This window comes from Falco biarmicus, chromosome 13, assembly GCF_023638135.1.
Source record: "Falco biarmicus isolate bFalBia1 chromosome 13, bFalBia1.pri, whole genome shotgun sequence".
NCBI classification, from domain to species: Eukaryota; Metazoa; Chordata; class Aves; order Falconiformes; family Falconidae; genus Falco; species Falco biarmicus.
Window position 1 is genome coordinate 20,076,411 of NC_079300.1, and position 18,175 is coordinate 20,094,585.

Sequence of the window (18,175 nt, forward strand, 5' to 3'; positions counted from 1 at the left end):
CAGCTCTGGTTATCCTAGTGACTGGATTTGCGGACAAGAATGTATTTTGTCCTAGATTTTCTGTCATTCACGGTAGAATTCTTTTATTGCATGCCATAGTTGTTTTTTAGTTGCCTCCATCTGCAGACTACTGATAATGTTCAATTCCTTTTTGATTAAGTACTTTGAGATAGATTGGGGAAAAAAATAATCTTCTCATCAGTGTCTGGAAACATGTTTTTCTGAGTTGGTTAAATTTATTGATAAAATAGCCCAAGAGATGGAGAAGAAAGTAAAGCCTAAAGGTGAACAGTCCTTGAAGCAAGTTCTAATGCAGCTTCTTCTTAAGTGGCATGATTAATGGTTATGGAACTTCTGAACCCGAGTGATTTGATCCTAAAATCAAACCTTTAGTGATCCTTATTTCTGACCTTCATATTCCATCAGTGAGCAAAGCCTGTTTGCATCAAATTTCTCCAAATTACCAGTATTCATTCCAAATTATTGATATTAGTTTCGTCCCAGTTACTTCTCCGCCTCTTCTAGCCTGGTGATTTAGAAGGCACGGGACATACATTTGCAGGATGAATCAGTGGACTGGAATTGCTCTCTTTATGGATTTGCACAGCAATTAGGATGCTGAAGCCAACATGCTTGCCTTTACTGTTATCTTGTCTTAGAAATAGGCACAAAGTCTTGTATGTGCAATTGAAATGCATTTGTTTGTGCGCATGTATCTGTATGTGCATATGTTCCTGATTCTCAAAAGGTCTGGAAATCTCTACATGGCAATCTGCAGAAAGCCATTAAAATTACACACTTTAGGATGACGGGGTTTTTTTCTGATACAAATAAAGATTATCTGTCTTTACAGTATCATGCTAAAAGAAAAAGCAGGTGAAATACATTGGCTTGATAAGCTTTCACAGACTTTTTTTTTTAAGATGAGATAGGAAGCTAAAAAGATATAAAAAATACAGTGATGGAGAAAAGAGAAGGAAAACAGGTTTGGATGTGCTTAGGGTTAGATCCTTATATGGAATACAAATGCTAAGTTTTGAAGGTAATGCAAATGGGAGTCCCAGTAACCAAATGTACAGTAATAGAATTTTTGAGATTTATAAACTAACTCTTAGTTTTGCAGTTCACATACCAGAAGCTCTGTTTTCATAGTGCTGGCACAACAAGTTATTTTGTGTATTTTCAGACTGAATGTGGATGTCAGTTCACGTCTAAACTGGAAGGAATGTTCAGGGACATGAGCATCTCAAACACGACGATGGATGAGTTCAGGCAACATCTTCAGGCAACCGGGGTAAGAGCATGGGGTTCTGTGTGCTTGTCCTTTTACTTCAGCACAAACCCTAGACCTTTATCATGGCTTGTGGGTTTAAAGCTCTTTGGAATCTGCACATGGAATGAAGGATTTTGTTGGCATGCTCGAATTGTATTTCTTCTGCTGTGTTTCTTATCATACATTGATAGTATTTCCCGAAATACAGAAGTCAGTTCGAAGCTTGATCGACAGCTTGAGTGGTGCCGATTTACTTCCATAAAATCCTGTTTCAGCTCCTCTTGTCCCTGCGTTGCTCTGAGCGGGCCCTGCAGCGGGCGCCCAGCTCGGCGGCCTTTACTGCTTGTGGCCGGCAGGGGGCGAGCTGTGCCCACCCAGCTGTGCCGGCCGCCCCCTGGGGCCAGCTGTGCCCACCCAGCTGTGCCGGCCGCCCCCTGGGGCCAGCTGTGCCCACCCAGCTGTGCCGGCCGCCCCCAGGGCCAGCTGCCCAAGCTCATGTGGGTTTCCAAAATGCCATGTTACCAGCAAAGTTTCTCATTCTTTAAAAGTAGTCTTCGTTGCAACCCATATTTTACAATAACAGCAAGTAGAAAGTATTCCGTGCTGCAGGGATTGGAAAAACTTATCACCTCACGTTTAACTTTCCTGACACAATTAATACCTTGATAAAACCAGAACTGCCATTTTATTCAAAAGCGCCAAATATGGACTTAGTTGTTCAGTCGGGAAGTGTGACACCTTGGTGTAAAAAGTGGGTGTCTGGAATCCTGCATAACGGAGAGATTGCTTCAATTTTGAGGTATTAGTTTGCTCTGAACGCTTTTTTCTATATTGATACTCAATAGCGCTTAATAATAAATAATAAACAGCTAAGTAATTCTGTGTCTGCCGGTAAGTAAGTCTGTATATCAAGCGTGTTTGAAGCAGTTTCAGGAATCTGAATGCCAGAAATATGTTCATGGATGTACTCTGTCCAGTGTCCCTGGTTACACAGGGTGATCTGAAATCTTTGCTGTCTTGAAGCAGTCGGCTGAAATCTTTCTCATCAGCATACTGTGAGTCATCTTGAGAGAAGGAATGGGATCTCCTCAAAGTGGTTTCAGAAAAGGTTGTAGAGGATATGGACAGTTACAAAGGTGTTTGTGGACAGGCAGCTTTACTACTGCTTTTTTTCTTTATAATGTTTTCCTTCTAGAATGCCTGAAATACTAATTTCAAGAAAAATTTGCTAGAGCACTGCCATTTTTTAGGTAGCATGTGGGACTTCTATATGGTGTGTGTGTGTTAATGATTAATGTACTGTATGTGACAGTTTTATATTGAGTGAGTTAATAAATGATGTCTCTTATCTTCTTCTTAGCTATGTACAGCTAATAAAATGAATTTAAAATGTTAACAGATACTCTGCTAGGCATTATTTTAAACTTCATCTTATTCTTGGCAAGGGACCAGCAGTTCACCTGATGATTGCCTTTTGGGCAGCCTGATCATGGCCTTTTAATGAAATTTCTGGAGTACTTATTTATGATAGAAGTGATTATATTTCTATTAGTGTCAATAGTATTTGAGGGGAAATACAAACCAGAAGATTTTGGCAGGTTTGTGTTACTGTTAACTTGCTGGTGATGTTGTGTTTTATATGAAATAGTCCATTCTACTCCTTTTTAAGCCTTGTGTGTACCTTGAATATGTATGGTACCTTCTAGGTGAGTTGGGCATCTGCTCTTCTCTAAATAATCCTACCTGCAAAGTTGCCTGCTTGATCCTATAGCCAAAGATACAAGTAGTGCCAAGGATGGTTTGCTATCAGTGAGTGGAAAGCTCAACACTAATGAAAGTCCAGGCTAATAGATAATGAGTAATTTCTACAACTGTGATCCTGAAACTTCAGTTTGGAGTTTTGTAAAGATTAGATCACTTCAAGGGACTTTCCATTAGTTCATACCGTTTTTACACTGAAAAGACATCTTGTAAAATAAAGTTGTTCCAAAACTTCTTCAAGTCACAAACTGCTCCGCACTGTGTATGTGTGGTGTGAGGCATTCTCAGTGCTGTGTTCTGCTCTGGCTAAAACACTCAAAAAATTAGGAAGTGGTTGCCATGTCAACTAAGATGTTTCAGTTCCAGATAAAGATACTTTCTGTATCTTTCAGTCTGCATTGATGACCTTTCCCTATACTTTGGCTAGAGGGAGAAGACTGTTGAAGCTTTTGGGTTTTTAGGTGATACACAGATCAACTAGTTTTCTGTGTCGAAATGGCTGTTTGAATTTCTCTTGTAAACCTTATGACACTGGTGGTATGAAATTAGAAGCACAGCAGTAATGTTGGCTACAGAGCAAGCTTTATATTGGTCGTTACACACTTTGGCAAATTGTTCCTCTTAAACCTTAATGAAATTCAGAGTGATTTCTGTGTGAATAGTCTGTTACTGGGCTGCCTAGGTTTTTCAGAATTTTGCTAGGCACAAGTTTGTTAATGCACACAGGCATTCAACACGCACAATACAAAAACTCTTCCATAGCGCATGGAAATGCTACTCTGCTATTTAATAAGGAAAGTTTCTGAGTTCATATGACAGTTTTTGATCCTCTAAAATATAACGTACTCTTATTTCCATGTGTTCTTTGAAGGTATTAGTTACAACCCGTAGAGCTGAAAGTAGTCAGTTTTAAGTTTAATAATATTCAGCTTAGTTGAGATACCTCGTGGGGATTATGCCTCGCTGATGTAATGTTTACCAAATGTCTATATATTAGCATTTCAGTTGCAGAATGTTTCCTAACTGGTGCTGAATATATATAGTAATGTCAGTCTTCAGGGAAAGTAGCTAGATTGTGCATGTACAAGTGACTGTTTACATTGCTGTCCAGAGGTAAACTGCAGAAAAAGTTCCCTATGGTTTAACGTTGTATATTTAGTATTTACTCTCTGCTTCCAGAAGGTAAATTTATAAACAGTTGTTTTGAAACTGATGCATTTAGCAACCTGGCTTTGCTAGATGTTGTCAAAAGCCTGATTAGAAAGAGTTGTTATATGTATTGTGAGTTCTGTTTATGATCATGAACATTTCATTCTTGGTTAAGGATGTATTTTATTAAACTCTGTACGATCTTAAATGCTGGAGGGGAATGATGTGGAGAATTTTTGCTGTACCATCTACTCTGATAATGAACTCATTTGTCTGGCTTTGTAAAAAAGTTTATAGATATGTCTAAATTTTTTCTTAGTCTGTGAAAATTCTACACATTCTACACTGATAAGAAAAATGGTGAAACATCATCCTGTTTTAAAATAGCGGCTGTTTTCTTCCAATTGTTCTTAGGTCTCATTAGGTGGTGTTGATCTTACAGTGCGGGTCCTCACAACAGGTTACTGGCCTACTCAGTCAGCCACACCAAAGTGCAACATCCCTCCGGCTCCCCGACATGCTTTTGAAATATTTAGAAGGTACGTATTAAAACAGATTTTTAGGTAGAGGTTTTAAGAAGAAACCGTCTGAACTTAACTTACAGATACATTTTACCATTAAAGACAGGCTAGCATACCGCTCTTCTTCGGTTCATGTGAAAATAAGAGAATGCAGTGATCGCATTATGAGGCTTGAGGTTGGAGCTTTTAAGCTCTAACTCTAACAAGAGTTACTGTTTTGAAAAAGCAGAAGTTAGAAATGTCTCAAGAGTGTCCGTAATGGCTATGAGAAGTCTATGTAACTGTTTAAAGCAATTTCCTGTTAGATACACAGTGTGAAATATATAATTGAATTGAAAATTTTATATATTACAGATTTTATTTAGCCAAACATAGTGGGCGACAGCTGACACTCCAGCATCATATGGGTTCTGCAGATCTCAATGCCACTTTCTATGGGCCCGTTAAAAAGGTAAGGTGTCAAGATTATGAAAATATTGTCTTTTTTTTTAAAATGTAAGCAAATACATATTTGTAATAACTTTAGAATTGTGTAAAATAAAAGCTTACCCATTGATAATAGAAGAAATATGCCTTCCCTTGGCTTTGTAGTCTGATTCTTCCTTTGTAGCTGTTTTGTTTTCACTGTTTTTCCCCCCAGTAAATCTAATTTGGATGCATCAATCAGTATCGTTCTTTGTTAACCTCGCAGAGAAATAGCAATTTTGATCTTAAAGGAACCTCAATGGTTTGAGTGTTTGTGGGGGTTTTGACTGTGAATCAGTCAAAAGTGAAATTAAACTTGTTTCTCTTTAGAGTTTGTTAATGTGAAAGTGCTGTTAAGCCAAGTTCAGCCTGCTCTTCATCTGCACAGTGCTAGCAATGTGAACAACATTTTTTCAAACATGAGAATCTTAGAGGAGTTTAGAAGTACAATGTTTAGTGTTTATGTCTATAAGAAAATAATTTGATGGTGATTTAGACCAGTTTTAAAATGCTAAACTGGAAGTAGTAATGGTGTGATGTTTAGGAATGTATGACAATGCAAAAGGAAAACAAAATTCTTACAACAAAGTATTAATAATGTGCATTTGTGGGGATGTTCAAATTGTATTACTGTAGGGTAAATATTTTGATAATTTTAAAGGTAAGAATGAGAAAACTGGAGGGTGGGCAAGCAGTGGAACAGGGGCCAGCCAGAGAGGTGGTAGAGTCTCTGTCTTTGGAGATGCTCAGTATTTGACTGGACACATCTAAGCATCTTGCTCTAGATGGCCTGGCCTTGAGTAGTGACTCACGCAAAGGTGGGACCTACAGAGGTGCCAGCCTCGGGCACCCTGTGATGCCAGGACAACTACTGGAGAGACATTCTGTTGATGCCACCAGGCATATACTAGTCTGTCCCTTGTGTAGACAGGTCTCCTAGATAAATATTTCGCCATATAGCCTTTGTCTTACTGAGGTAAAATATTTTGCAGTGGAGAATAATCTAATAGTAGTTTTGGAATTTTAAAATAGGAAGATGGCTCAGAGGTTGGCGTAGGAGGTGCCCAAGTAACTGGCTCAAATACACGGAAGCACATATTGCAAGTCTCCACTTTCCAGATGACGATATTAATGCTCTTTAACAACAGAGAAAAATATACATTTGAGGTAAGTGTTGTGGTTTTCTCACTTGAACGTAAATAACTGTTCTAGGCACGCTCTTTTCTCTTGAACAGATCTTTGAAGATCAAGTGCCTCTCATTCTATTTGAATGGGGATCAGGCCAGTAAATACAGGAAGCAGATCATTAGCAGTGCGCCTGGGAAGCAATCCTAAGTGAGGAAATTATTTGGGAACAGAAGTTTTCAAAAACACAGAAGAGTTGTGTGATTTATTCCTAGGCCATACAGCTATAGAAAAGCTGAAGTTGGAATGCAGCAGGTGGCTCCATTTGCTCATTTGATCTTTGAAAAACAGGATTTAGAGGCCAAAGGATGGAGAAGGGTTTGTTTCCTGGCCTCTTAAACACTCAAGTGCTTAAATTGGCAGGCTGGAGTGAGCTGTGGGATGAATCCAGGAACTGTCATCCTTTCTCTTGAGTGGGTCAGCCAGAAAGGACAATGAAGAATGCCCAGATAGATTCTTAACAAGGAGACTAGAAGGGTATTGCTAGGAAAGGTTCAAGTGGTCAGCTGATAGACGATGATGAAGGCTTTAGGAGTAGTGGAGGAGGATCCTGTAGTGTGAGGTTTGAGGATTGTATTGTTAATGTCAATTAATATTCTTGGGTTTGGCATTGTCTTCTGTTTGAGAGAGCATTGGCAGCCTTGAAAAGCGCTATGGGTGCAGTTTGAAATGGAGTGGATTTCCAGGTTTTTTTCAGCTACTTTTGACTGTGCTATGCATAGTAATCATTTTGCCTTTTTGTTTGGATTTTGTTTTCAGCTTATTTGGCATACTTCTGACCTGTTAATGAAGAATGTTGCGTTGAAACGGTCTCAGTTGGGATTAAGAAAGGCAGCGTTTGATAAGAGGCTCTTAGTAAAATACTCATAGCTCAAAAAAAGATTATTTTAGAGCACAAAGTCCTGTGTGTTGTGAAATTTGTTACAGGAGCATTACAGCTTTGAGTACTTTCTCTGCAGAATACTGGGGGGGTGACAGATGGACATGACTTAACAGCTTATTTTTTCTTGGAAGTTGATGCCGGGCTGGTGGCTACCTTATTCCACAAAAATGTAGGCTTTATAAGTAGTAGAGCCTTACCTGTATATGAATAAATAATACTTGGTAGAGCAGTGAAAAATACATTTTTTAATATATGCTTTAAGTTACAGTTTATATTACTAAGACCAGATGATAGAGCAATGTCCGTGTGCTTCTAGGTTGTGTTTTGTTCAATTCTGGTTTGGGAGTTCTTTTACTCTGTGTCCCATTGTAACTAAAACATTAAGAAGGCATATTTGTTTTGTTTGGTTTCTTTGGTGAAGTGTCTGGGAGTTGTCTTTAACTCCAGCCAGGAAAGCTTATGAAAACTTAAGAGTAGAATGAATTTTATCTTTATTCTTTGGTTATTGAATACATGATTAATTGCTGAGTACTGGGCAACTGTTATTTCTCTGTCATATCAAATCAGTGCTTTTACTGCAACATAACGTGAGAGATGACTTGTGGTGTGTGCTTGTGTAAGCATAAAACTGTCTGATATACAAGTGTTTCTGCAGGTTCACAGCTGAACAGATTAACTGGAAGTCGCTTCAGAGTTGAACAGATGTTGCTGTTTTGTTTTGCATTCAGTGTGATTATTAATTGCAAACTTGACAAGATCTACACAATAATCGTAATAGCCATTAAGCCATGTGATTGAGAGAAAAATGTGATAATAATGATGCAAAAATTATGCATAAGATGCTACAGAAACTTAAAGGATTATTGGTATAGCAAAATTCCTTCACAAAAACATTACGAATTTACTGTATCCCTCCCTGTACAGCAACATTTATATATGCAAAAAGAACTGGTGGCCATATGGGTCTAGGTTAGTGCTACTTGAATTTAAGAGGAAGGATCTTCATACAAGCCTTCAAACAATGCTAATTTTTTCGAAGAATTCAATTTCTTCGAATCAAGTCTCATCTAATACTCCAAATATTTTTCTGTTAGTTTACAGTACATCTCGGTGTTTAAAAAGGTGAAATGCACAATTTTTTAATGATAACATGGAAAATAAGGGGCACGTTTTTGCTTCTTTCTTTAGGTTTAACAAATGAGAAATACATATGCAACTGTGATAGAAATAAAGTTGTTGAATAATTCCACAAAAATGAGAGATTAGAATTTAAAACTGGCTTAACTGTTTTCTTCTCTTTTGCTGATCTCAGCTTTGGAAGATAGACATGTTGAAATCTGTAAATAGAAATACAAATGCTTCCCTTTTTTGTCATTTCAACAAAATGTCATAATGCTTTTCCTTGTAAATTTCTTCTCATTTTCCTTTTAATAAACTTTTTTTCTGGTGTAGAACCAGACAGAGCAGTTCCATACCTAGAATCTTCTCTTTTATAGCCTCCAGATAGAGCTCACTTGGCAATATTTTTAGAACTAAGGTTGTGTAATCAGTACTGCTCTTGTGCACAACTCTGGTGTGGTCTTTAAAATAAGACATTTTGGTGGTGGGGAAGAAATGTGTGCGTTTTTCACTGTTATATTTTTACATAGATATTTGATGTATTTTGAAAAATTATATGCTACAGACTGAAGGAAAGAGAGCACAGGAACATCTGTTATCCCCGTTTACATTCACAGCTACACTTTTTTTATCCAACTTGAAGTTTTTGCCTGCCTCTGAGGCAGCATATTGCAGTGCAGTTCTTCCTGTGGTTCTTGCTGTAAAGCTAACTTAGAAATTCTGAAACCTAAGTGGTTCACATAGATTGGTGGCTGAGTTAGAATGCTACAGAATGAAGTAAAATAAACACAGAAATACCTAGTAATTAGTGTAAGGATGAGTAGCATCAAAAAAGTCAAATTCCATTTTAGATCTTTGTTTCACTTTCATCAAAAGCATAGTATATCTGTTTCCTTGTAGAAGTAATTTAGATTTGAAAAGATTAATTTTAGGTGTTGATAAAAAAAATCAGAGTTTGAGAGCCTGCATGTCACAGGCATTACATCAGTAATAAGCTGGGTTTGGTTTGTAACCTTGAGGCTTTACATTTACCTAAGTCCTGTAATCTAAGTGTCACCTTCCTTTGGTTTGTTTAAATTTATGCTGATCAGTCCACTTCAGTAAGACTGTTTGTTGTGACCACGTGGAGGATTATAGTGTTTTGGGGTTGTGGGTTTTGTTTTTTTTTTTAATATTACTTTGTGCTGGATCTAGGAGAATAAAACAGTGTGAAGGTGAAAACTTAACTAAAGTAACAAATGAAGAAATAGTAACTTTTCTGTGAGCTACTTGGAAAGAAGCATTTTGATACTAGCAAATAGTTAAAATACATGGATGCACATCACTTGAAATAGTATGAATATTTCTGAATGCATTATGCTAAGGATACTCTTAGATAAAAAATGCTTTATTAGTTCCCGATCATCCATAAGCAGTATGTATCAAAAATTCTGATATTTTTAAATTTTAGACTTACTGATTTTTTTTTTTATTTACCTCATTCAAATGAATTAGAACTTGTACCAAAATCACATTTTCACATAAAGTCAACGTTGTACATGTGATATTGGGTCTGTAGTTGAAAAGTGAGGCATATTCCGCCTTGGTGTCACAGAGACTTAGTGAGATATTGTATATGAGATGCGCTGTAATTAATTGCAGAGTCCAAGTAGAGGCCAGTACATCCAAATTATTTTTATTGCGTGTTGTCAGTGGTGGATGACCACAGAAGAGTGGCATTTATTTTTCTGCATTGATTTTTAAAAAACTTGAGCACACCCAAGAAGTAACATAATTTAATAGAACCTGGTTGTACTCTGACGTTTGATTTTTCTGGTCACAGTTCAAAGAACTTTTAACAAGTTCTTTACAGTTCTTTACAGATTGTAGCATTTTGATCACTGGGAGTTGTTAGTGCTGTTTTTAGCCTGAAGGTCGTTGGTATGACTTGTGTGCCATGAGAACTAGGAATTTATGGGGGCAGTGTAAGAGCTGGACACTGGCCTTGGAACTGAAAGTGGAGAGGCCGAGAAAGTGACAGCTCTTGTGGACAGTTGTGTGTCTGTGAGGTTTATTTTTTCTATTTAGTAGTTTGATCTTCAGCTGCTAGAGGTCCCTCGAGTCTGAACAGGAATGTGAAATCGGAGATGTCTGCAGTTTCCTCAAAGTAGAAAAAGGAAGAGAATAGAGATAAGGCTAAAATGAACTTCTAATGAATGGGAGCTCAGTAAACAAGTTAAGTTAGAGGAAGCAGTAGTAGTTGGCCTGCTCCTAGAGCATGTTAAGACATCATTCTACATCTAGTATAATCTGATTACTAACTCATGATCACTAGTGACTTACCTAACATACAGCTTGCAGCTGAACTCCTAAGTATACCGACAGAGATGCAACAAGTTATGTGCATGTTTTTACAAACATTCTTCTTCAAAGTTCGTACCATTTGATGCACTATGATATTTGGGGTTTTATTTCACCTGGAGAAGTCCTAGCCAAGGGCATCTGGGCTGTAAATAAATTGTTTCAGGTTATTCAGAAAGGAGATGTAATTCATCAAGAGCATCTCTCTCTTACAGTGGCCTTGTTTGCTTCCGTTTGTAAAGATTTTATTTTTAACAGTGCTCCTGAATGTAAAAACGTTTACACAGTTTGTCAGAAATGCTCATGAACAGCATGGATGTTTTCCATCACTGAATTACTTAAAAGGTTTGTTTTCACTCTGTTCGGCAAACGTTGGAAGCAGTGAACAAATCCTTTCAGCCTTCTCAAAAATGACAGTGACATGAAGCAGCTGGTTATTCATTCTTCTATTTTCAACTCAGGATGACTGTTTACGTGACGGAATTTACTGCCTGTGCATTGACCCAGGTGGATCATTTTGCATATTATGTATTGAGACTGTGCTACTGAATTAAATCTAACCTTTCAAGCCCCACAGCTGCTGTCATAGCAGTAGTATTTTGCACACTTGAAGGTGTACATTTAAGCAGTCAGTGCTGCTGTTTGCAAAACATGGTGCATCTGCTGTAGCCATAAACTAACTAAGATATCTTTCTTTAGGAAATTCAACAAGAAACAGATATCCCCGAAAGAGAACTGGTTAGAGCCCTACAGTCCCTTGCATGTGGCAAACCAACACAACGTGTTCTCACAAAAGAGCCTAAATCAAAAGAAATAGAAAATGGTCATATATTTACAGTGAATGATCAGTTCACATCTAAACTACACAGAGTCAAGATTCAGACGGGTAAGTGAGCTTTATATTCTACTGTGTTGTAGTCCTAAAACTGCCTTAAAATGTCAAATTATCTTTTGCAAGATTGATGTCTAGACATGTGAACAAAAGAAAATAGTATTTTTTTGTTGATGATCAGTTGCATCAAAATGAAAATTTAAATACTGAGAAAAGCGTGGAAGTCATAGTTAAGCCTTTTACTTTACAAAATTTGTAATTATCTCTTAAAAGGAAATGTTGAAAGAGAAATAAAACTCAGTAAAATTAAAAACATGCTACTGATCGATTTAGAAATAGAAACATTGCCTCATGAGTTGTTGCACTGCTGTGAAACTGAGTGATGTTTTTAGCCCATACAAAAGTAATTTGCAAGTGCCAGGTAGCTATAATGTATTTGGGCTTAACAAATAAGAAAAACGGATTGGTACGATACAACTTCATTAGCTCATAGAAATGCTGGTTTGTCTTGTGCATAAGTAATGTTGATACCTTTTTGTCTGGAAAACTCTCTGGAAACAATTTCTGAGTTGTAGCATTGCTGTGGATATACCTTATAGAGCGCTGGAAAATTAGTTCTGAGTTTTAGTACATCTAAAATATTCTCTGACTTTGCAGATATCAGTACATAAAATATACAGCAGCACTGGCAGTGTTTTAAGTGCAACATAGGTGATTCACGTGCTGTTTGTCACACGTGATATAAGTTCTGTGCATCACTCTGTTCAGGGATGTAAGCATGTAAAACCCGTTAGTACCTACTAATTACATTACGTTGCGTGTGTCCCTCTGCGTGAGTGATAGCTGGGCTCTCCTCAGGCGCACGCAGAGCGCTGTGATGGCAACAATTTGCCATGTCTGCAGAATTTTTCTGGTGAGCAGGGGCGCAGCAGCCAAATGAGGATGTCAAGAAACCTCTCATCAGGACCCAAGGCACTTCCCTGGCATAATCAAAAGTAAATTCTGTGACATCTATTCGAGGTTTAGTGGAATTCTGCGTTTTCATTTCCACTCCGCAAATGTCTGTGAATGGGGAATATGACTGGGGGCTTGGCACGGTTTCAGAGCAGATTTGATACTTGTGGTTTTATTTTTCTGTATCTCTTTAAAAGTGATAAATACTTGGGGGTTTTGAGTGAAGAAGGGTAGGGGGCAAAGTGGTGTAGTGGTGTGGGGGGAGGGCTTGATTATGACAGCTCTTGGGTGAAAGGGTAAGAAAAGCTAGAATAAGGGCAGAAATAAAACATAAATAGGAGAGCAGAATACAAAGAATGTAATGAGTTGAAGAGGATAAAGTTGGACTGTTTCTTCCGACTGATGAACTTCCAAAGTATGTAACTAGTTTCTGAAGTACACTTTCAATCCTTTTTCTGTTTTAATTAATAGATTATTTGTTATATTAAAGGGAAAAATATTTAATGGAAGCGGGGGGGTTAGTGGTGCCAGTAAGCAGATTTGCATACTGTTCAGATTTTAACATAGCAATAATTAAGTAACAGATTGTTACCTTGTCAGTTGCTATCAAAATATGCCAGAAGGTGTTAATATGTTCTGGTGGCTTTTCATTAAAAAAATCAAGTTTGAGAATGTCAAAACTCAGGAAAATAGAACTTGATGTCTAGATGAAATAAGTAGTGAAGCTAACACACAATGAAATTAATTTTATTTTTGCTAACATGCTTTACATTCTGCTTCTTTTCTTTAAGTTGCTGCCAAACAAGGAGAATCTGATCCAGAAAGGAAAGAAACAAGGCAGAAAGTAGATGATGACAGAAAACATGAGATAGAAGCTGCTATAGTTCGGATAATGAAATCTAGAAAGAAGATGCAACACAATGTGCTAGTAGCAGAGGTATATTTACTCATATGATACGGGCTGGGGAATTTTTCTTGCTTTTCCTGTTAATTCATGAAAGTTACACAGCTCTCACTAATGTGATTCTGAAAGGCTTTTGAGAGATGCTGTATTAAATCCACCCTTTTGTTCTTTCTCCCTGTGTATGTGAAGACATCTAAATCCTTACCCATCAGTTTAGGCTGTACCGTTGGGTGTATCTAATTTTCATTCCTCCTTTTAGTGCTATTATGATGTTACCAAATTCCTTGAAATAAGTTGGCAACAAAAACCATTGTATTTAACATTAATTATTTTCTGATTTGATCTTGTTACTGACTGTTGCGTCCAGGTTTGAGCAGTTTGAGCTCTTGGCTGCTCTTAACTCCTAAGTTCTGACAGCTTCAGGGATAGTTCCCATTGTCCACTTTTGAACCCCCTTAGGGCTCTGCAGTTGAGAGCATTCTCAGGTTGGGACCATGCCTCTGCGGAGGTCAGTACTTGGAATCGTACCCAGGGATGAGCAATCAACTCATCAGGGGCTAACAACTGTCAGCAGTTTGCAGACTGCTTCTTATGCTTCATGGTTGTAGCCAACCCTGTCTAAATATGTTTTTTCTGACTATTTGGTTTGGTTAGGCTACTTAATGATCTTACTTGCCTTGTGGTCTTATATTAATTGGTTTCGATCTTATGTTTTAGGTCACTCAGCAGCTGAAGGCCCGATTCTTACCAAGTCCAGTTGTTATTAAAAAACGTATTGAAGGACTTATTGAGAGAGAATATTTGGCACGAACACCTGAGGATCGCAAAGTATACACTTACGTAGCATAAAATGCGTTCAGAAAATTTGATTTATTCTTGGACTATACTCTTCGCATGAACTGGGAAGTTCTTTTAAATCATTAATATTAAAGACGACCATCTCTTCTATTAAATTACAGTACATGTTCTAGACCATTCAGATCAAGCCTTTTACTCCTTTTGAGAGTTTTCAACATCAATTGATTGAGCTTCAGGCTTTTCAACGTTATCCCTGTAGAGATCATCCTTACAATACTTCGGGAAAATGTGAATGTGCCGCGTTTGTTTTCAATACTGTATGAAAACAGAAAAATAAAATCAAATTTAGAAAATACAGCTCATTTAAAAAAATAAAATTGTTGGAATTTCATATCCCCAGATCTTCAGTGTTGATGTAAATGTGTTTCTGTAGTGTTGCTTAGCACTTCGCGCATTGTATAAGTTGGGTTTAAAAGAAACCACAACTGGTAAGGCAAAATTCCCAGTTATATTGCTCTGCTTCAAATGTTTCTTTAACTAGCCATGTTTAATTTAAATATTTGGTAATCTTTTGAAGACCCAAGAAGACAACTTGAGCATGTTTCACTCTTCCACCTGCACTCACTGTTCCAACAACATGATTTAGGAACTTCTGGGGGCTCAGAAAAGACCGTAATAATTTTGGCTTTCCCTTCTGTAATTTGAGTTCTTCTAAATTAAACTCTATATTGATTAGGTTTGTTCTGGTTTCTTTATAGAAAAAAGGAGAAGATTTTAGTGTGTATAAACTGTATAATAATTTTTGCTGTTGTACTCACTGCTGATAGTGGATTGTACAGGGCGATGTTTTTATTTCACTAAATGTAGACAAAATAAATTTAAAATAAATGGATTTAGTGTACACAAACAACTAATTCAAGTGTTTTAGAGTACAGGGTTGACAATCTCTTGGAACTAAATACTGTCCCCTGGGGAAACATACTGGGATTATATTTTGTTAATAAACATCATATATGGATCTGTAGCCCCAGGGCTTCCCATCATAAGTGCATATTTCAGGAGATTAAAGTGAAACCAGTGTGCACTATTTGTTTTTAAAAATGCATTTTAAATGTGTGCTGGTTTTGGCTGGGAGAGTGAATTTTCTTCATAGTAGCTGGTAGGGGGCTACGTTATGGATTTGTGCTGAAAACGGCATCGGTAACAGAGGGATGTTTGAATTACTAGTGAGCAGCACTTACAGTCAGGGCCTTTTCTGCCTCTCGGCCCACTCTGCCAGTGAGCATCAGGGGGTGCACGAGAAGGTGGGAGGGGGGGACAGTTGTGACAGCTGGCCACAGCTGACCTAAGCAATATTCAGTTGCTGTAATGAAATTTTTAGTTCTTACCCTGGAACTTTTTTCTTCTTGTCAGTGTGCTGCAAAAATACTTTAAAAATCGCAGTTTAGTGACATCATTATTCTCATGGTTAGAAATTGTGTGCATTGTACTGCAGAATTTTTATTAAACAGTATTTTTGATGTTCCAATGCACGTATTACACGCTTTCTCTGCTGTAGCTATTTTTCTGTTTTAATTCAAAACAGTATTTTATTTTATGTTTTGGTTCACATTATTTTCATCCATAGATGCTGAAAAATATAGTTGGGATGGGCTTCCCAATGTGTAGATCTTGAGTTGAAACAAAGAAAAACTTGGTTGTAGAGCACTAAGATACTGCCAGAGCATTTCTTAATTAGCTTTATTAAACAAATACGTGGTGATGGTGTAATGTAGCAATGATTTGGAGAGTATTTTTCATAATGTGTCCCCACTTTCACCCCTCTCCAGCCTGTTAAGATACAAATCCTGTAAATTGCACGGTAGTAGGGTATTTCTCCTACAGAGAGGCACTGGAATTAGGGTGATATTTTAGCATGACTAGTCTGAAGCTTTTTCTGAGAAGCTTTACTTCAGTTTTATGGCACACCCCCAGCACACACAGAGACATATATTAGCTTTTATAAGTTATCAGAGGGGAGGTTACTGAGGGATGTTTCTGCCTTTGTTCATCAAGAATTTAGCCCCAAAAGAAAATAGCTGGGCTGTTGGCCGTTCCAAGTATGTATTTGCTCACCCTTATTAAAACACCTGTGTGTCTCTGTACAGTATGTACAAAACCTCGATAGAAATGTCATTTATTGTTTAGCCATAGAACAATACTAAATGCAGGTTGGATGACATCTGGGTTTTGGATTGTCGTTAAGTCATCAGAAACTTCTCAACATTTAACTCTGCTCCGTGTACCAGTATAAAGATTTTCTTTTATGCGTATCTTAGTGGCATGAATGTGATAATTGCACGTTAATGCTTTCCCATTGCTCTTCAGGGAGAAATGGGTTCACATCCTTTTCCTTGTGAAGCTTTTAGAGATATTAGTGCTGCTATCCGTGACAGGAGGAATTTGCCCTCAGCGTTGTGATGGTACTTTTGCTGTGCGTCGCCTGAAGCTTTCGGCCACAGGTGGCTTTTGGAAGTGCTGAGCCTGAATGCTACATGACTGACTGTATAATTACATGTGTAAGGGCGGTTTTGTTACAAGCTGTGTGGGCAAGAGTGTTCTTCAGTAACATGTGCTAAGAGTATTAGTTTCCATTTTAAATTTAATAGAATTTTGAAGACACTAATTATTCAGGAAGGGGCTTTTTCTGAAGCCACCTTTTGGAAATACATCCTTTACCATTGGACAGTGAGGTCATGATACTGAGGATTTAAAGATGAAGAATGTGAAAAGTCTGGTCAGAGAGAACAAGACATCACTAGGACTCTGAGTAAGGTGAGTTTGTTGCTTGTGCTTTTAAGTTGTTTGCATACCTTAAGTGAGATTTCTTTTATAGTCCATAGTAGAATTCTGCTATGCCTTATCTAATTTCATTTTTGCTTCCTTTCTAATTTTCACTTAAAACATCTTTGTAATTCGTTAGAATTTCTCAGTAAGTTTGTAGTTAGGTGTATGAGTGTAGTTATTACTAAGTTTCGTTTCTTTGCATTGATGGGCAGTTAAATGCAGTAACAGCATAATAAGCATGGAATTTAATTCTTCAAATAAAAGTTGGGTTTGAGTTTCATAGCTATTTGGAGGTACCATGGGCATGTACTTTCCTTGTAGACCAGTTTCTTTTAAAGGGTTGAGAGTACATTTACCATTCATAAGAAATCTCATTTGTATCCCTGATTTAGTTCTTGCTCTTTTCAATGTTGGCTACCTTTACAACTTTGATTTGCTCTGTCTTCTAGAATTAATCCGCGCAATTTCCCCATTTGCTACAGAACAAATGAATGTTAAGCATGTCTGCAAGGCAGGCTGAGTCTTGGATGCTAAGCTACTCCTGAATGAAGTGTCTCCTCGCTCCCTTTCCTGAAGAGGAACTTTGCCCCGCTGACCCTGAAGCTCTCAAAGTAGTCGTGTCTGTTCTTGTTACCTTTGCTCATTGAGAATTGGCAGCTGCCATAACATTTACTTTTTTGGGGACCTGTAAAAATGAAGAACTGCACTAAATATTCTGGATGACAAGTATTTTTATTCACATGTATTGTAAACAAATTGTACGGTACCTGATAGGTGGCACATACATACATATATATACGGCAATAGAGCCTGTTGTGATGCATGGTTTTGGGGACGTGCTTGCACAGAGATGGGGTTCTTGTTTTGTCAAAAGTAGCAAAAATTGGAACTACTTGTGGCCTTTAGTTGTATGTCCAAAATGGGTCAGAACCTTTGTAGCTCAGCTGAAAACCCCTTATCTGTGCTTTGCTCGTGATGGTGGTGGAGGCAGGGTGGGCTCTGACCGTTGCTCCCAGTCCCTCCGAGACCCTGGGGCTCACCACGAGGATTTGACAGTCTAGAGCTCGGCTTGCCGGAGTGTGCAGAGCTGGTAAGAGGCGTTTGTGTCAGTACTGGTGTCTAATTTCTGTTAACACTCATTTTGGTGTCTTTGATAGTAAGCTAA

At 37.8% G+C, this 18,175-nt stretch overlaps 1 protein-coding gene across 2 annotated transcripts in view; it reads left to right on the plus strand.

Moving 5' to 3' along the window:
- The window catches only part of CUL3 (cullin 3), a 58,582-nt gene extending 43,999 nt beyond the window's left edge, over positions 1–14,583 (plus strand). For both annotated transcript variants that reach the window (XM_056358380.1, XM_056358381.1), the window contains exons 10-16: positions 1,187–1,294; positions 4,598–4,722; positions 5,059–5,155; positions 6,202–6,336; positions 11,396–11,582; positions 13,274–13,419; positions 14,104–14,583. In XM_056358380.1, coding sequence (XP_056214355.1) covers positions 1,187–1,294; positions 4,598–4,722; positions 5,059–5,155; positions 6,202–6,336; positions 11,396–11,582; positions 13,274–13,419; positions 14,104–14,235 — 930 coding nt within the window. In that variant the 3' untranslated portion in view covers positions 14,236–14,583. The remainder of the gene's footprint in view (positions 1–1,186; positions 1,295–4,597; positions 4,723–5,058; positions 5,156–6,201; positions 6,337–11,395; positions 11,583–13,273; positions 13,420–14,103) is intronic.
- The last annotated feature ends 3,592 nt before the right edge of the window (positions 14,584–18,175 follow it).